The sequence below is a fragment of the Ranitomeya variabilis genome, chromosome 1 (assembly GCF_051348905.1).
Source record: "Ranitomeya variabilis isolate aRanVar5 chromosome 1, aRanVar5.hap1, whole genome shotgun sequence".
In the NCBI taxonomy this organism is placed as follows: domain Eukaryota; kingdom Metazoa; phylum Chordata; class Amphibia; order Anura; family Dendrobatidae; genus Ranitomeya; species Ranitomeya variabilis.
The window spans coordinates 572,030,468-572,043,821 of record NC_135232.1 but is presented as its reverse complement, the minus strand read 5'-3'; the positions used below and the strand labels follow the sequence as shown (position 1 = coordinate 572,043,821).

Genomic DNA, 13,354 nt, shown 5'->3' with positions numbered 1-13,354 from the left:
CCAGGCCACGTTTTTGAAATCTGACCAATGTCACTTTAAGTGGTAATAACTCTTGGAACACTTCAATGGATACCAGTGATTCTGGGACTGTTTTTTCATGACATATTATATTTTATGATAATGGTAAACTTTGGCTGATGTATTTCATGTTTATTTATTAACAATATTAGAAATTTGATAGAAATGTCAAAATATTAGCAATTTTCAAACTTTGAATGATTATCCCTTTAATTCAGATAGTCATACCACAGAAAAGCATTAATAAATAACATTTCCCTCGTGTCTGCTTCACATCAGCACTATTTTTCAAATGCTCTTTTATTTTGTTAGAATTTTAGAAGGTTTAAAAATGTAGCAGTAATTTTTCATTTTTTCAAGGAAATTTGCAAAATGATTATTTTTGGGACCTATTAAGTTTTGAAATGACTTTGGGGGTTCTATACAGCTCTGGCAAAAATTAAGAGACCACCACATCAAAACTCTGTCATGGGCAGCCCAATCTCCAGACCTGAACCCCATTGAAAACCTCTGGAATGTAATCAAGAGGATAGTCACAAGCCATCAAACAAAGAAGAACTGCTTACATTTTTTGCACCAGGAGCAGTGTGAAAGACTGGTGGAGAGCATGCCAAGACGCATGAAAGCTGTGACTAAAAATCATGGTTATTCCACGAAATATTGATTTCTGAACTCTTCGTGAGTTAAAACATTAGTATTGTTGTTTCTAAATGAATAAGAACTTGTGTTCTTTGCATTATTTGAGGTCTGCAAGCACTGAGGTTTTTTTTTAATTTTGACTTTTTCTTTGTCAGAAAAAAAATAAAATGTATTGCTTGGAAATTCGGAGATATGTTGTTAGAAGTTTATAGAATAAAAGAACATTTACATTTCACTCACAAATATACCTATAAAGAGAAAAATCAGACAAACTGAACATTTTGCCGTGGTCTCTTAATTTTTGCCAGAGCTGTATATTGGAAAACCCCCAAATGTGATTCCACTGTAAAAACAGAACCCCTCAATAGATTCAAAATTTTAAAAAGTTTATTTACCCTTCAGGTGATTTTCAGGAATTAATGAAAAGTGACACAACAGGAATGAAAAAAATGTATTTTTACCATCTAAATGTCGCTAACTTCGGAACAGGCTACTATAGCCAGTAGACTCTAAGACCGCTATTTGGTTTTTACTGCCATGACAATCATCAGGACCACACAGTCATGATCTTAGGGGACCGATTGGGATAAAGAGGAAGCCCCCACACTCTGTTAACCACTTTTATGATGTAGTCACTATTGACAGCAGCATCTCTAAGGGGTTAAACAGATATGGATGGTACCAACACTGTTCGTGGCTGATGCAGGAAGTTATCAGCTATAGTGTACAGCTGACAGCTGCAGGATTGTCACCTGTAAGGGGATGCTAGTCTCTTATATCTCAGGTCAGTACAAAGACGTATTGGTGGGTAAAACTTAATTTTTTCTAATGAAGCCCATTTCAAACTGTTTGGGACAACCGGATGAATGATTTTCCAGAGCAAAAACGTGAGCACCATCATGAGTCTTGGGTCATGCGAGTAAATCATCCTGAGACCATTCATGCGTGGAGTCTTTTCATCCAGGTGAGGGGGCTCACTCACAATTTTGCCCAAGACCATGGCTATGAATAAAGAATATTATACTGACGTCCATCAAGAGCAACTTCTACAAAAAATCAGAAGCAATTAGGCGATGAACAATGCTTTTTCCAGCATAATAAAGACTATGTTAGAACGGATTGCAGAAGTCTTGATATCAGGGATCAATGCTAGAAATATTGATACTTTGCATAAACCTGATGTATTTGTCAATAAAAGTTTAAAAATGTATGAAATGATGATAATTGTATTTCATTAACCATAGAAACATCTGAAAAAATAACACTGAAGCAGTAAACTGTGAAAAGCAAAATTTTTGTCATTCTCAAACAACAACTGTGTATGAAAGTACAAACCCTTCCATGATGGCCTTATTTGTTCAGTGTTAGAATTAGCACTAAATTTTCCATTGGAGTCTGCATGTCGAGACAAGTCATCCATGTCCACATCATCATATCCATGTTCTTCTCCTGGATACAAAATCACATTGAAATATTTTATGGTAATTATATTTTGGATCGTTTCCATGATTAAGATTATTATACAGCCCTGCAGACTCGTAGCACAGTATATCTGATCTTGGCGATCATTCTTGATACTGAATAAACCAAGATATTTTGAAAATGTAATTTCCATTTTTTTAATCATTTGCATATCATGAGCATGTCTTTTGGTCTAATGATTTTCATAATTCCACAAATTTTACATCTTGCTGATGCAATTTCAATTTTGAGGAATGTATTCTGTTATTTTACCTTTATGTCGTTGGTAATTTACATTTTCCGTGCTATCATGTTCTTGTTTTGCAACACCCTATCATATAATAAATTCTATGAATACAGAATATATTACTACAACATAGAGAAATTACAAAATTTTGCAAAAATTAACGATATATTAGAATTACAATCTAGTTATGTTGAAATTTAGTTACATATGTATCATTACATTAATATGAATTTATTAATCACACTTAATAATTAATAATATTAATATTTACTACTGATGAGAAACATATATTATGAGCAAAGTCTCAGGCAGCTCTGCCAAAATTGGTGAAGCTGGGGATCAGCGAAGGCTGGATATGGCCGCCAACCAAATATGTCAGGAGTGGCGCCGTTTCCCATGCCAAAAATATCATTTTAGTCACTGCATAACTTACATTTCGGGCAAGAGGCACACGTCACAGTTGTTATTGTTTGGGTTCACTCATCCCTACAGTTGACGACTCTCTACTTAGAGCATTTCCTTATAAAATATATGTGATCTGTATTACCTTGATCAAGACTCTCCTCATTTCTCTCTCTTGATGTGTAGTATTCCAGCCTTTCTTCAGTGTTGCGGAAGTAATCAGCTACAGCAGGAAAACAAATCTTTGCATTATTAGGTTTTTTTTTTACTTTTACATTCCTCTCTTGGTTTTTTCTTAGAATTATGAACTAAAAATCCTGCCACATGAAATTGGCCATTCATATGCTCATGTAGCAGTTAAATTTGTTGAAATATGCCACAATTGAACTATTCTAAAATGACCCTTTTCATTCAACCCATTATTTCTTCATGGTTGTTTTCCTACCAGTCTTCCAAGAGACAAAACAAGCCCTCAATAAAAGTTATATGTAAAACAAGTTGTAGTTCTGAAGTAAAGAAAATCACAAGATCTCACAACATCTTAATTATGTGCTTCATTTTAAATACGTTGGGTATACAGTGGGGAAAAAAAGTATTTAGCCACCAATTGTGCAAGTTCTCCCACTTAAAAAGATGAGAGAGGCATGTAATTGACATCATAGGTAGACCACAACTATGAGAGTCAAAATTGAGAAAACAAATCCAGAAGATCACCTTATCTGATTTGGCAAAATTCATTTTGCATACAGTATTACGGTGGAATATAAGTGTTTGGTAAGCTAAAAACATGCAAGATTTCTGGCTCTCACAGACCTGTAACTTCTTCTTTAAGAAGCTTCTCTGTCCTCCACTTATTACCTGTAGTAATGGCACCTGTTTGAACTTGTTATCAGTATAAAAGACACCTGTCCACCACTTCAAACAGTCACATTCCAAACTCCACTATGGTGAAAACCAAAAAGCTGTCTGTTAGGTGTCAAGTTCCCACCTCCACACGGGGGGAGGGGGAATCTTAAACCATGTCTGCTGCGGTCTCTCATTCTTCTCCAGCCGCAGTGGAGCCTGCTCAGCGGAGATGGCGATCCCAGCGTCTGGCTCAAGCTGATACTATGCGACTGGTCACTGCTGCTTTTCCAGGCTCTGCCTTTGTAGCCAGCACTGATCAGGTCTTTCTGGGACTAAGTCCTGGCGACTTAGTGTGGCTCTCCACCCGCAATATCAGGCTACAAGGTGAGTCCAGTAAGTTTGCGCCTCGCTACTTAGGGCCTTTCAAGGTTCTGGAACAGGTTAACCCTGTGGTCTATCATCTGGCTCTTCCTCCATGCCTGGGTATCACCGATACCTTTCATGTGTCCCTCTTAAAGCCCGTTCACATGTCCCAGTTTTCGGAGTCATCTGCCGGGACATCATGTTCATCCACGGACGATTATCAGGTGAACGCTATCTTGGTGTGCAAGGTGGTATGTGCCAAAAAGTTCTATCTGGTGGACTAGAAGGGTCAAAGCCCAGAGGACAGAGCCTGGGAGCCTATTCAGGCTCCGCTGCTCATTGCAGCCTTTGAACGTAGCGAGGCCCACAGTAGGGGGGGTTATGTTAGGTGTTGAGTTCCCGCCTCCACACAAGGGGAATCTCAAACCATGTCCGCTGCGGTCTCCCATTCTTCTTCAGCTGCAGTGGAGCCTGCTCAGTAGAGATGGCGGTCCCAGCATCTGGCTCAAGCTGCTACTGTGCGACTGGTTACTGCTGCCTTTCCAGGCTCTGCTTTTGTAGCCAGCACTGATCAGCAGCAAGCAGGTCTTTCTGGGACTAAGTCATGCTTTTGTCATACTGAGCATGCCCATGAGATGACCTCCCATTAGAGGTCGGGGGGTCACATGCTCAGGTCCTGTTGTGCCTCCTATTTGACCTTCTGGAAGGTCCCATAGCACTACTGCTATAAAAGGATTGCATGGTCACTCGGCCATGCGCTGGTGTATACTTGAAAACATGTGTGTGTTGATGTGTGAAAGTCACTTTTTAGTCATCCCTAGTGTTGAGCGATACCGTCCGATACTTGAAAGTATCGGTATCGGAAAGTATCGGCCGATACCGGCAAAGTATCGGATCTAATCCGATACCAATACCCGATACCCATACAAGTCAATGGGACACCAAGTATCGGACGGTATCCTGTATGGTTCCCAGGGTCTGAAGGAGAGGAAACTCTCCTTCAGGCCCTGGGATCCATATCAATGTGTAAAAGAAAGAATTAAAATAAAAAATAGGGATATACTCACCGTCCGACGCAGCCTGGACTTTACCGCCGTAACCGGGAGCCGTTGTACCTAAGAATGCGCGCTTGAAGGGCCTTAGATGAGGTCACTGCGCTCTGATTGGTCCGTAGCGGTCACGTGACCGCTACGCGACCAATCACAAAGCAGTGACGTCACCTAAGGTCTTTCAAGCGCTTGAAATACCTTAGAAGACGTCCGCAGCTTCTGATTGGTCGCGTAGCGGTCGCGTGACCGCTACGCGACCAATCACAAAGCAGTGACGTCTTCTAAGGTATTTCAAGCACTTGAAAGACCTTAGGTGACGTCACTGCTTTGTGATTGGTCACGTAGCGGTCACGCAACCGCTACGGACCAATCAGAGCGCAGTGACCTCATCTAAGGCCCTTCAAGCGCGCATTCTTAGGTACAACGGCTCCCGGTTACGGCGGTTAAGTCCAGGAGCCGCTGGAGAGGTGAGTATATCCCTATTTTTATTTTAATTCTTTATTTTACACATTGATATTAATCCCGATACCGATTCCCGATACCACAAAAGTATCGGATCTCGGTATCGGAATTCCGATACCCGCAAGTATCGGCCGATACCCGATACTTGCGGTATCGTAATGCTCAACACTAGTCATCCCCCTTCCTAGAATTGTTGTTTGCTCGAATATGGTGCATGTTTGCTATCTAGCGCCCGACAGTGCCATCTGCACACTAAGCACACGTTACAGTGCCTTTGCAGTGCCCGCTTATATGGCACCGTGCGCAATCAGTGTGCTTTCCTGACAGCCTGACAGTATATGGTGGGAATTCCCACTTGGTCTCAGCATGTCCTCAGGCGCGGGCTCAAAAGCCACTGAGGGTCAGAGCAGGTTCAATCACCAGCTTAGTGGGGGTGATTCATAGGGATCCCACTAGTGTCTTTCAGCTCAGCATATTTGTGGCGACTCTGTGAAGAAACAGATTTCGCTTCTATTCACACTGGGTGTGTGTCCGTCCGCCATTACTCAGCAGCAGGTGTCATCTCTTCACGGTGGACCCTGATCTGCGAATGCACCTCATATTCCCTATTACTATTATTTGGTGCGTTCCGCCAGTCCTAACGTTACACTAGCGCCAGGGTCTGGCTAGTAATGGCGGACGAACAGCGATTACAACGGTACATCCAGCAGCTGGAGGGTAGTTTGGCGGCTCTTGAGTGCACAACCTCAGCTGTGGATGTTACTGCAGTTGCTGTTCAGGCTGCTAGCATGGCTGCAGCCAGTCTGTCCACTGCCACCCCTGCTCCAACATTATCTCGTCTCCCGTTACCGGACAAGTTTGCTGGAGACAGTAAGCTGTGTCAGGGATTTCTGAGCCAGTGCGCTATACATCTTGAGCTCCTGGTTGCACATTTTCCCACGGAACCGGCTAAAGTGGGATTTATTATATTCCTTCTGTCGGGCAGGGTGTTGGAGTGGGCAACACCGCTGTGGGAGCATGGTGATCATGTGGTGCAGAGTGCTCCCAGGTTCCTGGACACTCTGAAACAGGTCTTTATGGGACCTCGCGTCACTCATGATTCGGCGCTTCAACTGTTGGCATTGACAAAGGGTTCGTCCTTGGTCAGCCATTTTGCAGTCCACTTCCAGACATTAGCATCTGAGCTGGAGTGGCCAGAAAAAGTACTGATTCCAGCATTTTGGAAAGGACTGGCTGACCATCTAAAGGATGCCTTGGCCACTTGGGAGATTCCCGCTACATTGGAGGAGTTAATAACTTTATCCACTTGCCTAGACCTCCGTTTTAAAGAGCAAAGGTTGGAGCAAGCCCAGTGTAGACAGAGGTTTCAGTTGGCGCCTACCTTCGCCAAACCTCTGGAGTCACCTGTCCAGGCGTCCGAGCCCTATGAGGCCATGGAGGTATCTCGAGCTGGTCCTAAGTCTTGGGCTGCTTGAACACCCATGGTCTGTAGTGTCTGCCAGTAGTCGGGACATTATTACAAGAAGTGTCCACAGTGGCAGGGAAACAACCATGACTAGTAACTGTAGGAGGAGGTTCACTAGACACAGCGGCATTTTCCTCCAAATTGTCCTTCAAGGGGACAATTTCTTTTGGCCCTTCCACATTTACGGTTGAGCTTTGTGTGGATTCCGGGGCGGAGGGAAATTTCATGTCTTCTTCCTTCGCCCAATGGCATGCAATACCACTGGTTATGCTAGCCAAACCAGTGACTGTAAGAGTGGTGAATGGGTCGGGACTACCTTAACAGATCACACGTCAGACTATCCCCTTTTCTTTAACCATGTCTCCATCTCATCAGGACATCATCTCCCTTCTCGTCATTCCCGAGGGAATAGATGAGTTTCTTCTAGGGATACCTTGGTTGCGTTACCACTCCCCAAATATTGAGTGTTCCTCTGGGAGAATTCTGGGATGGAGTAAATCCTGTGAAAGTAGATGTCAGAGGGAGTGTGTTCAGGTTGCCACTACGGAGATACCCACAGATCTTAGTTCTCTTCCCCAACACTACTGGTCCTAGGCAGATGTTTTCTCCAAGAAAGCTGCGGAGACTCTTCCGCCTCACCGCCCTTATGACTGTCCTATCGACCTCTTGCCAGGGGCAGAACCTCCTCGGGGACGTCTCTATCCCCTGTCTCTCCCAGAGATGGAGGCAATGTCACAGTACATCCAGGAGAATCTGGCAAGAGGCTTCATTAAGAAGTCAGTTTCACCTGCGGGGGCGGGGTTCTTCTTCATGCAGAAGAAGAGCGGAGAATTACGTCCATGTATAGACTACAGGGGTCTTAACGCCATTACCATAAAGAAAAAGTACCCTCTTGCCCTGATATCTGAGCTCTTCGATAGGCTCCGGGGAGCTAGGGTATTTACTAAGCTAGATCTGCGGGGTGCCTACAACCTGATTCGCATCCGTGAGGGGAACGAGTGGAAGAAGGCCTTTAATACCAGAGATGGGCACTATGAATATCTGGTGATGACCTTTGGGCCCTGTAATGCCCAGCCATCTTCCAAGACTTTGTAAACGACATCTTCCAGGATATGCTTTCCACCTCAGTGGTGTTCTATCTGGATGATATTCTCATCTTCTCTCCAGATATTGATTCCCACCGGAAAGATGTTTGCAGAATTGTTGATCTCCTACTGGCAAACTCCTTCTACGCCAAGTTGGAGAAGTGTGTGTTTGAGAAGGAGTCCTTGCCTTTCTTGGGTTATATCATCTCAGCCCGGGGATTAGCTATGGATCCTGCCAAGCTACAAGCAGTGATGGACTGGCAGGAACCCCATTCTCTCAAGGCGGTACAGCGCTTTATGGGGTTCATTAATTATTTTCGTCAGTTCATCCCCCACTTCTCAACTTTGGTAGCTCCCTTGGTAGCCCTCACCAAGAAGGGAGCAAATCCCAAATTGTGGTCAGAGGAGGTCTCCAAAGCATTCATATCTGTTAAGTCCCACTTTGCTAGTGCTCCCATTCTTCATCGTCCTGATGTAGATAAGCCTTTTATTATTGAAGTGGATGCCTCATCTGTCGGAGCTGCAGCAATCCTCTTCCAAAAGGACGCTCAAGGTCGGAAGCATCCTTGCTTCTTTTTCTCCAAGACCTTCACTTCAGCAGAGAGGAATTATTCCATCAGGGACAAGGAGTTGTTAGCAATGAAGTTGGATTTTTCTGAATGGAGACACCTTCCGGAAGGGGCTCACTTTCCCTTCCAAGTCTACACTGACCATAAGAATTTGGTATATTTGCAGACAGCCCAGTGGCTGAATTCTCGCCAGGCCAGATGGTCCCTGTTCTTCTCCCGATTCCACTTCACCTTTCATTTCCTATCTGGGGAGAAGATTATTTGTGCCGATGCTCTCTCCCGTTCTGTGGTGCCATCAGAGGAGGAGGAGGAGGAGCCTCGGCTAATTGTTCCCTCTGGGAGTCTGAGAACTGTGGCTCCGGTGTTGCTAGAGTCTGTGCCTCCGGGCAAGACTTTCTTTCCATCCAATTTGCAACCGGAGGTTCTCTCTTGGGCTCACTCATCCAGGGTGGGTGGACATTTTGGGATCTAAAGGACATCTGAGCTTCTGGCGAGGATGTACTTGTGGCCGCATAAGACCCGTGATGTTAGAGACTATATTCAGACTATATTCAGGCTATCTTGGGGTGCAAGGTGGCTTTTGGAAAGGACGTACTTGTGACCGCATAAGACCCGTGACATTAGAGACTATATTCAGGCTCTTCCTCCACGCCTGGGTATCACGAACACCTTTCATGTGTCCCTCTTAAAGCCCGTTCACATGTCCCTGTTCTCTGAGTTATCTGCCGGGACATTGGGTTCATCCACGAACAATTATGAGGTGAACGCTATCTTGGGGTGCAAGGTGGCTTCTGGCGAGGACGTACTTGTGGCCGCATAAGACCCGTGACGTTAGAGATTATATTCAGGCATGTGTCTCCTGCACTAAGAATAGGTCTCCTCAACAATGGCTTGCTGGGTTACTCTACTCCCTAACGGTGGCTGATAGCCACTGGGAGATGGTCAGAATGGACTTTGTGGTAGGCTTACCCAAGTCCCGTCGCTGCACCGTTATTTGATTAGTTACCAACCATTTCTCTAAAATGGTGCATTTGGTGCCTCTCCCACGGTTATCTTCTGCATGAGCCTTGGCGGCGTTGTCTGTCAAACATGTCTTCCATTTACACAGTATGCCTGACAACATTGTCAGTGACTGGGGGTCCCCAGTTTGCGTCTCGGTTCAGGAGAGAGCTTTGTCGCCTACTTAGTATTGAGCAGAATCTCTCTTCAGTGTACCATCCCGAGACTAATGGGTTGGTAGAGAGGGCCAACCAGACCCTGGTCACATATCTACGACATTTTGTCTCACCAGGCAGGATGACTGGGCTTCCCTGCTACCTCGGGCAGAGTTTGCATTGAACAACGCTGTAGCCGATTCCACTGGGCAGACCCCATTCCTCCTTAATTACGGCCAGCATCCGCAGGTGCCCGTGCTATTGCCCGTGTCTTCTGCTGACTCTAGGGTGGTAGACTGGGCAGTGGAAGAACGGGACATCTGGGACCATACACAGGATGCTATCCGGGCTTCCAAGGAGAGAATGAGGGTCTCTGCCGATGCACATCGGCATCCTGTTCTGACCTTTGCTCCTGGGGACTTAGTGTGGCTCTCCACCCACAATATCAGGCTGCGACTTGAGTCCACAAAGTTTGTGCCTCGCTACTTAGGGCCTTTCAAGGTTCTTGAACAGGTTAAACCTGTGGTCTATCGTCTGGCTCTTCCTCCACGCCTGGGTATCACCGACACCTTTCATGTGTCCCTCTTAAAGCCCGCTCACATGTCCCGGTTTTCTGAGTCATCTGCCGGGACATCGGGTTCATCCATGAACAATTATGAGGTGAACGCTATCTTGGGGTGCAAGGTGGTACGTGGCAAAAAGTTCTATCTGGTGGACTAGAAGGGTCACAGCCCAGAAGACAGAACCTGGGAGCCTATGGAGCACATTCGGGCTCCGCTGCTCACTGCAGCCTTTGAACATAGCGAGGCCCAGGGAGGAGGAGGCATAATGTTAGGTGTCGAGTTCTCACCTCCACACAGGGGGAATCTCAAACCATGTCCGCTGCAGTCTCCCATTCTTCTCCAGTCGCAGTGGAGCCTGCTCAGCGGAGACGGCGGTCCCAGCATCTGGCTCAAGCTGATACTGTGTGACTGGTTACTGCTGCCTTTCTAGGCTCTGCCTTTGTAGCCAGCACTGATCAGCAGCGAGCAGGTCTTTCTGGGACTAAGTCATGCTTTTCTCATACTGAGCATGCCCACGGGTTGATCTTCCATTGGAGGTCGGGGGTCACATGCTCAGGTCCTGTTGCACCTCCTATTTGACCTTCTGGAAGGTCCCGTAGCACTACTGCTATAAAAGATTGCATGGCCACTCGGCCATGTGTTAGGCTAGGTTCACATTGCGTTAGGGCAATCCGTTTAGCGCTAGCGGATTGCGCTAACGCAATGTATTTGTAGGGGCCGCGTTTAGGGGTCACGCTAACGTCCCCGCTCTCGCAGATCCCCAATCTGCGAGAGCGGGGAACGGACCTCGGGCGCGCCGCGGATGCTGCAAGAAGCGTCCGAGGCGCACCACAAAAGAACGGCACATCGCTAGCGCGAGCCGAAAAAGGCACGTGCTAGCGATGTGCTTCAGGCAGGAATAACATTTATGTCAATGGGTGCGCTAACGGACCCGTTGCACGGCGTTAATTGTGACATTTTCGCCGTGCAACGCTGTCCGTTAGCGATCACCCAATAATGCAATGTGAACCTAGCCTTAGCGTATACTTGAAAACGTATGTGTTTAGATGTGTGAAAGTCATTCTTTAATCATCCCCCTTCCTAGAATTGTTGTTTGCTCGCATATGGTGGATGTTTGCTATCTAGCGCCCGACAGTGCCATCTGCACACTAAGCACACGTTACAGTGCCTTTGCAGTGCCGCTTATATGGCACCATGCGCAATCAGTGCGCTTTCCTGATAGCCTGCCAGTGTAGGGTGGGAATTCCCACTTGGACTCCGCATCTGACTCAGGGTGTCCTCAGGCGTGGGCTCAAAAGCCACCTAGGGTCAGAGTGGGTCCAATCACCAGCTTAGTGGGGTGATTCATAGGGATCCCACTAGTGTCTTTCAGCTGCACCCTGTGACTGCTAACAAGGCGCATCATATTTGTGGCAACTCTGTGAAGCAACAGAGTTTGCTTCTATTCACACTGGGTGAGATTTAACCCACGTGTGAGCAAGCGTCCGTCCGCCATTACTCAGCAGCAGGTGTCATCTCTGCACGGTGGACCCCGAACTGCGAATGCACCTCATATTCCCTATTACTATTATTTGGTGCGTTCCGCCAGTCCTAACACTGTCCAAGGACACCAAAAACAAAATTGTAGCCCTGCACCAGGTTGAGAAGACTGAATCTGCAATATGCAAGCAGCTTGGTGTGATGAAATCAACTGTGGGAGCAATAATAAGAAAACGGAAGACATACAAGACCACTGATAATCTCCCTCGATCTGGGGCTCCACGCAAGATCTCACCCCGTGGGGTCAAAAATGATCACAAGAATGGGGAGCAAAAATCCCAGAACCACACAGGGGGACCTAGTGAATGACTTGCATAGAGCTGTGATCACCGTAACAAAGGCTACCATATGTAACACACTACACTGCCAGGTACTCAGATCCTGCAGTGCCAGACGTGTCCCCCTGCTTAAGTCAGTACATGATCGGGCCCATCTAAAGTTTTCTAGAGAGCATTTGGATTATCCAAAAGAGTATTGGTAGAATGTCATATGGTGTGTTGAACTCAAAGTGCAAAGTTTGGTAGAAACAAAACTCGTCGTGTTTGGAGGAGACAGAATGCTGAGTTGCATCCAAAGAACACAGAACACCATAAATACTGTGAAGCTTGGGGTGGCAACATGATGCTTTGGGGCTGTTTCTCTGCAAATGGACCAGGTTGACTGATCCATGTATGCAGCGCCCCAGAGTCCTGGTCGTTGCAGTAATGTCGCTCTGCCGCTAAGGGGAGTGATGGTACGTCTGATTGCACTAAAAGAGTTCACCTGACCAGGTATCACAGTCACACATTACACTTCACACTCTGGCCACCAGGGGGAGCAAAAGGTTCTATGTATTAGGCCACTCCTCACACATGGGTAAAACTGGGGGTTGGATAGGAAGTTAGGAAGAAAGCAGTCTGGAAGCGTTCCAGAGAGGACCTGTCAGGTGTGGGATTCTGACAGCGGCCTAGCACAGACAGATCGTTACGGAGCCGTGCCTGCACCTCATTGCGACGGCATCTTAAGAAAGAACACGAAGCGAGGTATATTGTGGAGAAGTGAGAAACGAGATCACAGCACAAAGGAGATAAAACCAGAAGGAGTCGTGCCCCAAGATCAGCAACCTCCTTCTGAGTCGCGTAGCCGGCGGCCGGAACGCCGAGGAAGTAATAGGCTCTACGCATTACTTTGAACTACGGCAGGGCAGTTAACTTTAGGTTGGCTGTCTCACCTTTTACACCTAATGAAGACAACAGAGGCAATTGTGGGAGAGGGACGTCTCTAGGGTCCCTATAAAATAACTCCAGGCCTACCCCGTCATATGGGTGCGTCCTATCCATATCATCAGGGGGACGGAGAGAGAGAACAGAAACATACACGACAGTTGTGAGGACTATCCCGTGGTGCTCAGCAGGGAGGTACTACAACACCCAGGCGCTAGTAGGAAGGCTACTGATTTCCACCTGCAAAGGGAACTCTGGATGTGCCTTTGGACCGGCCGGTCTCAGCCAGC

General features: G+C 46.3%; 1 protein-coding gene across 1 annotated transcript in view; it reads right to left on the bottom strand.

Annotated features, from left to right (window-relative positions):
• Positions 1 to 13,354, bottom strand: part of LOC143797293 (uncharacterized) — a 58,495-nt gene that overhangs the window by 12,325 nt on the left and 32,816 nt on the right. The window contains exons 4-5 of the mRNA XM_077281062.1: positions 2,913 to 2,990; positions 1,993 to 2,106 (exon numbers count right to left, since the gene is read on the bottom strand). Coding sequence (XP_077137177.1) covers positions 1,993 to 2,106; positions 2,913 to 2,990 — 192 coding nt within the window. The remainder of the gene's footprint in view (positions 1 to 1,992; positions 2,107 to 2,912; positions 2,991 to 13,354) is intronic.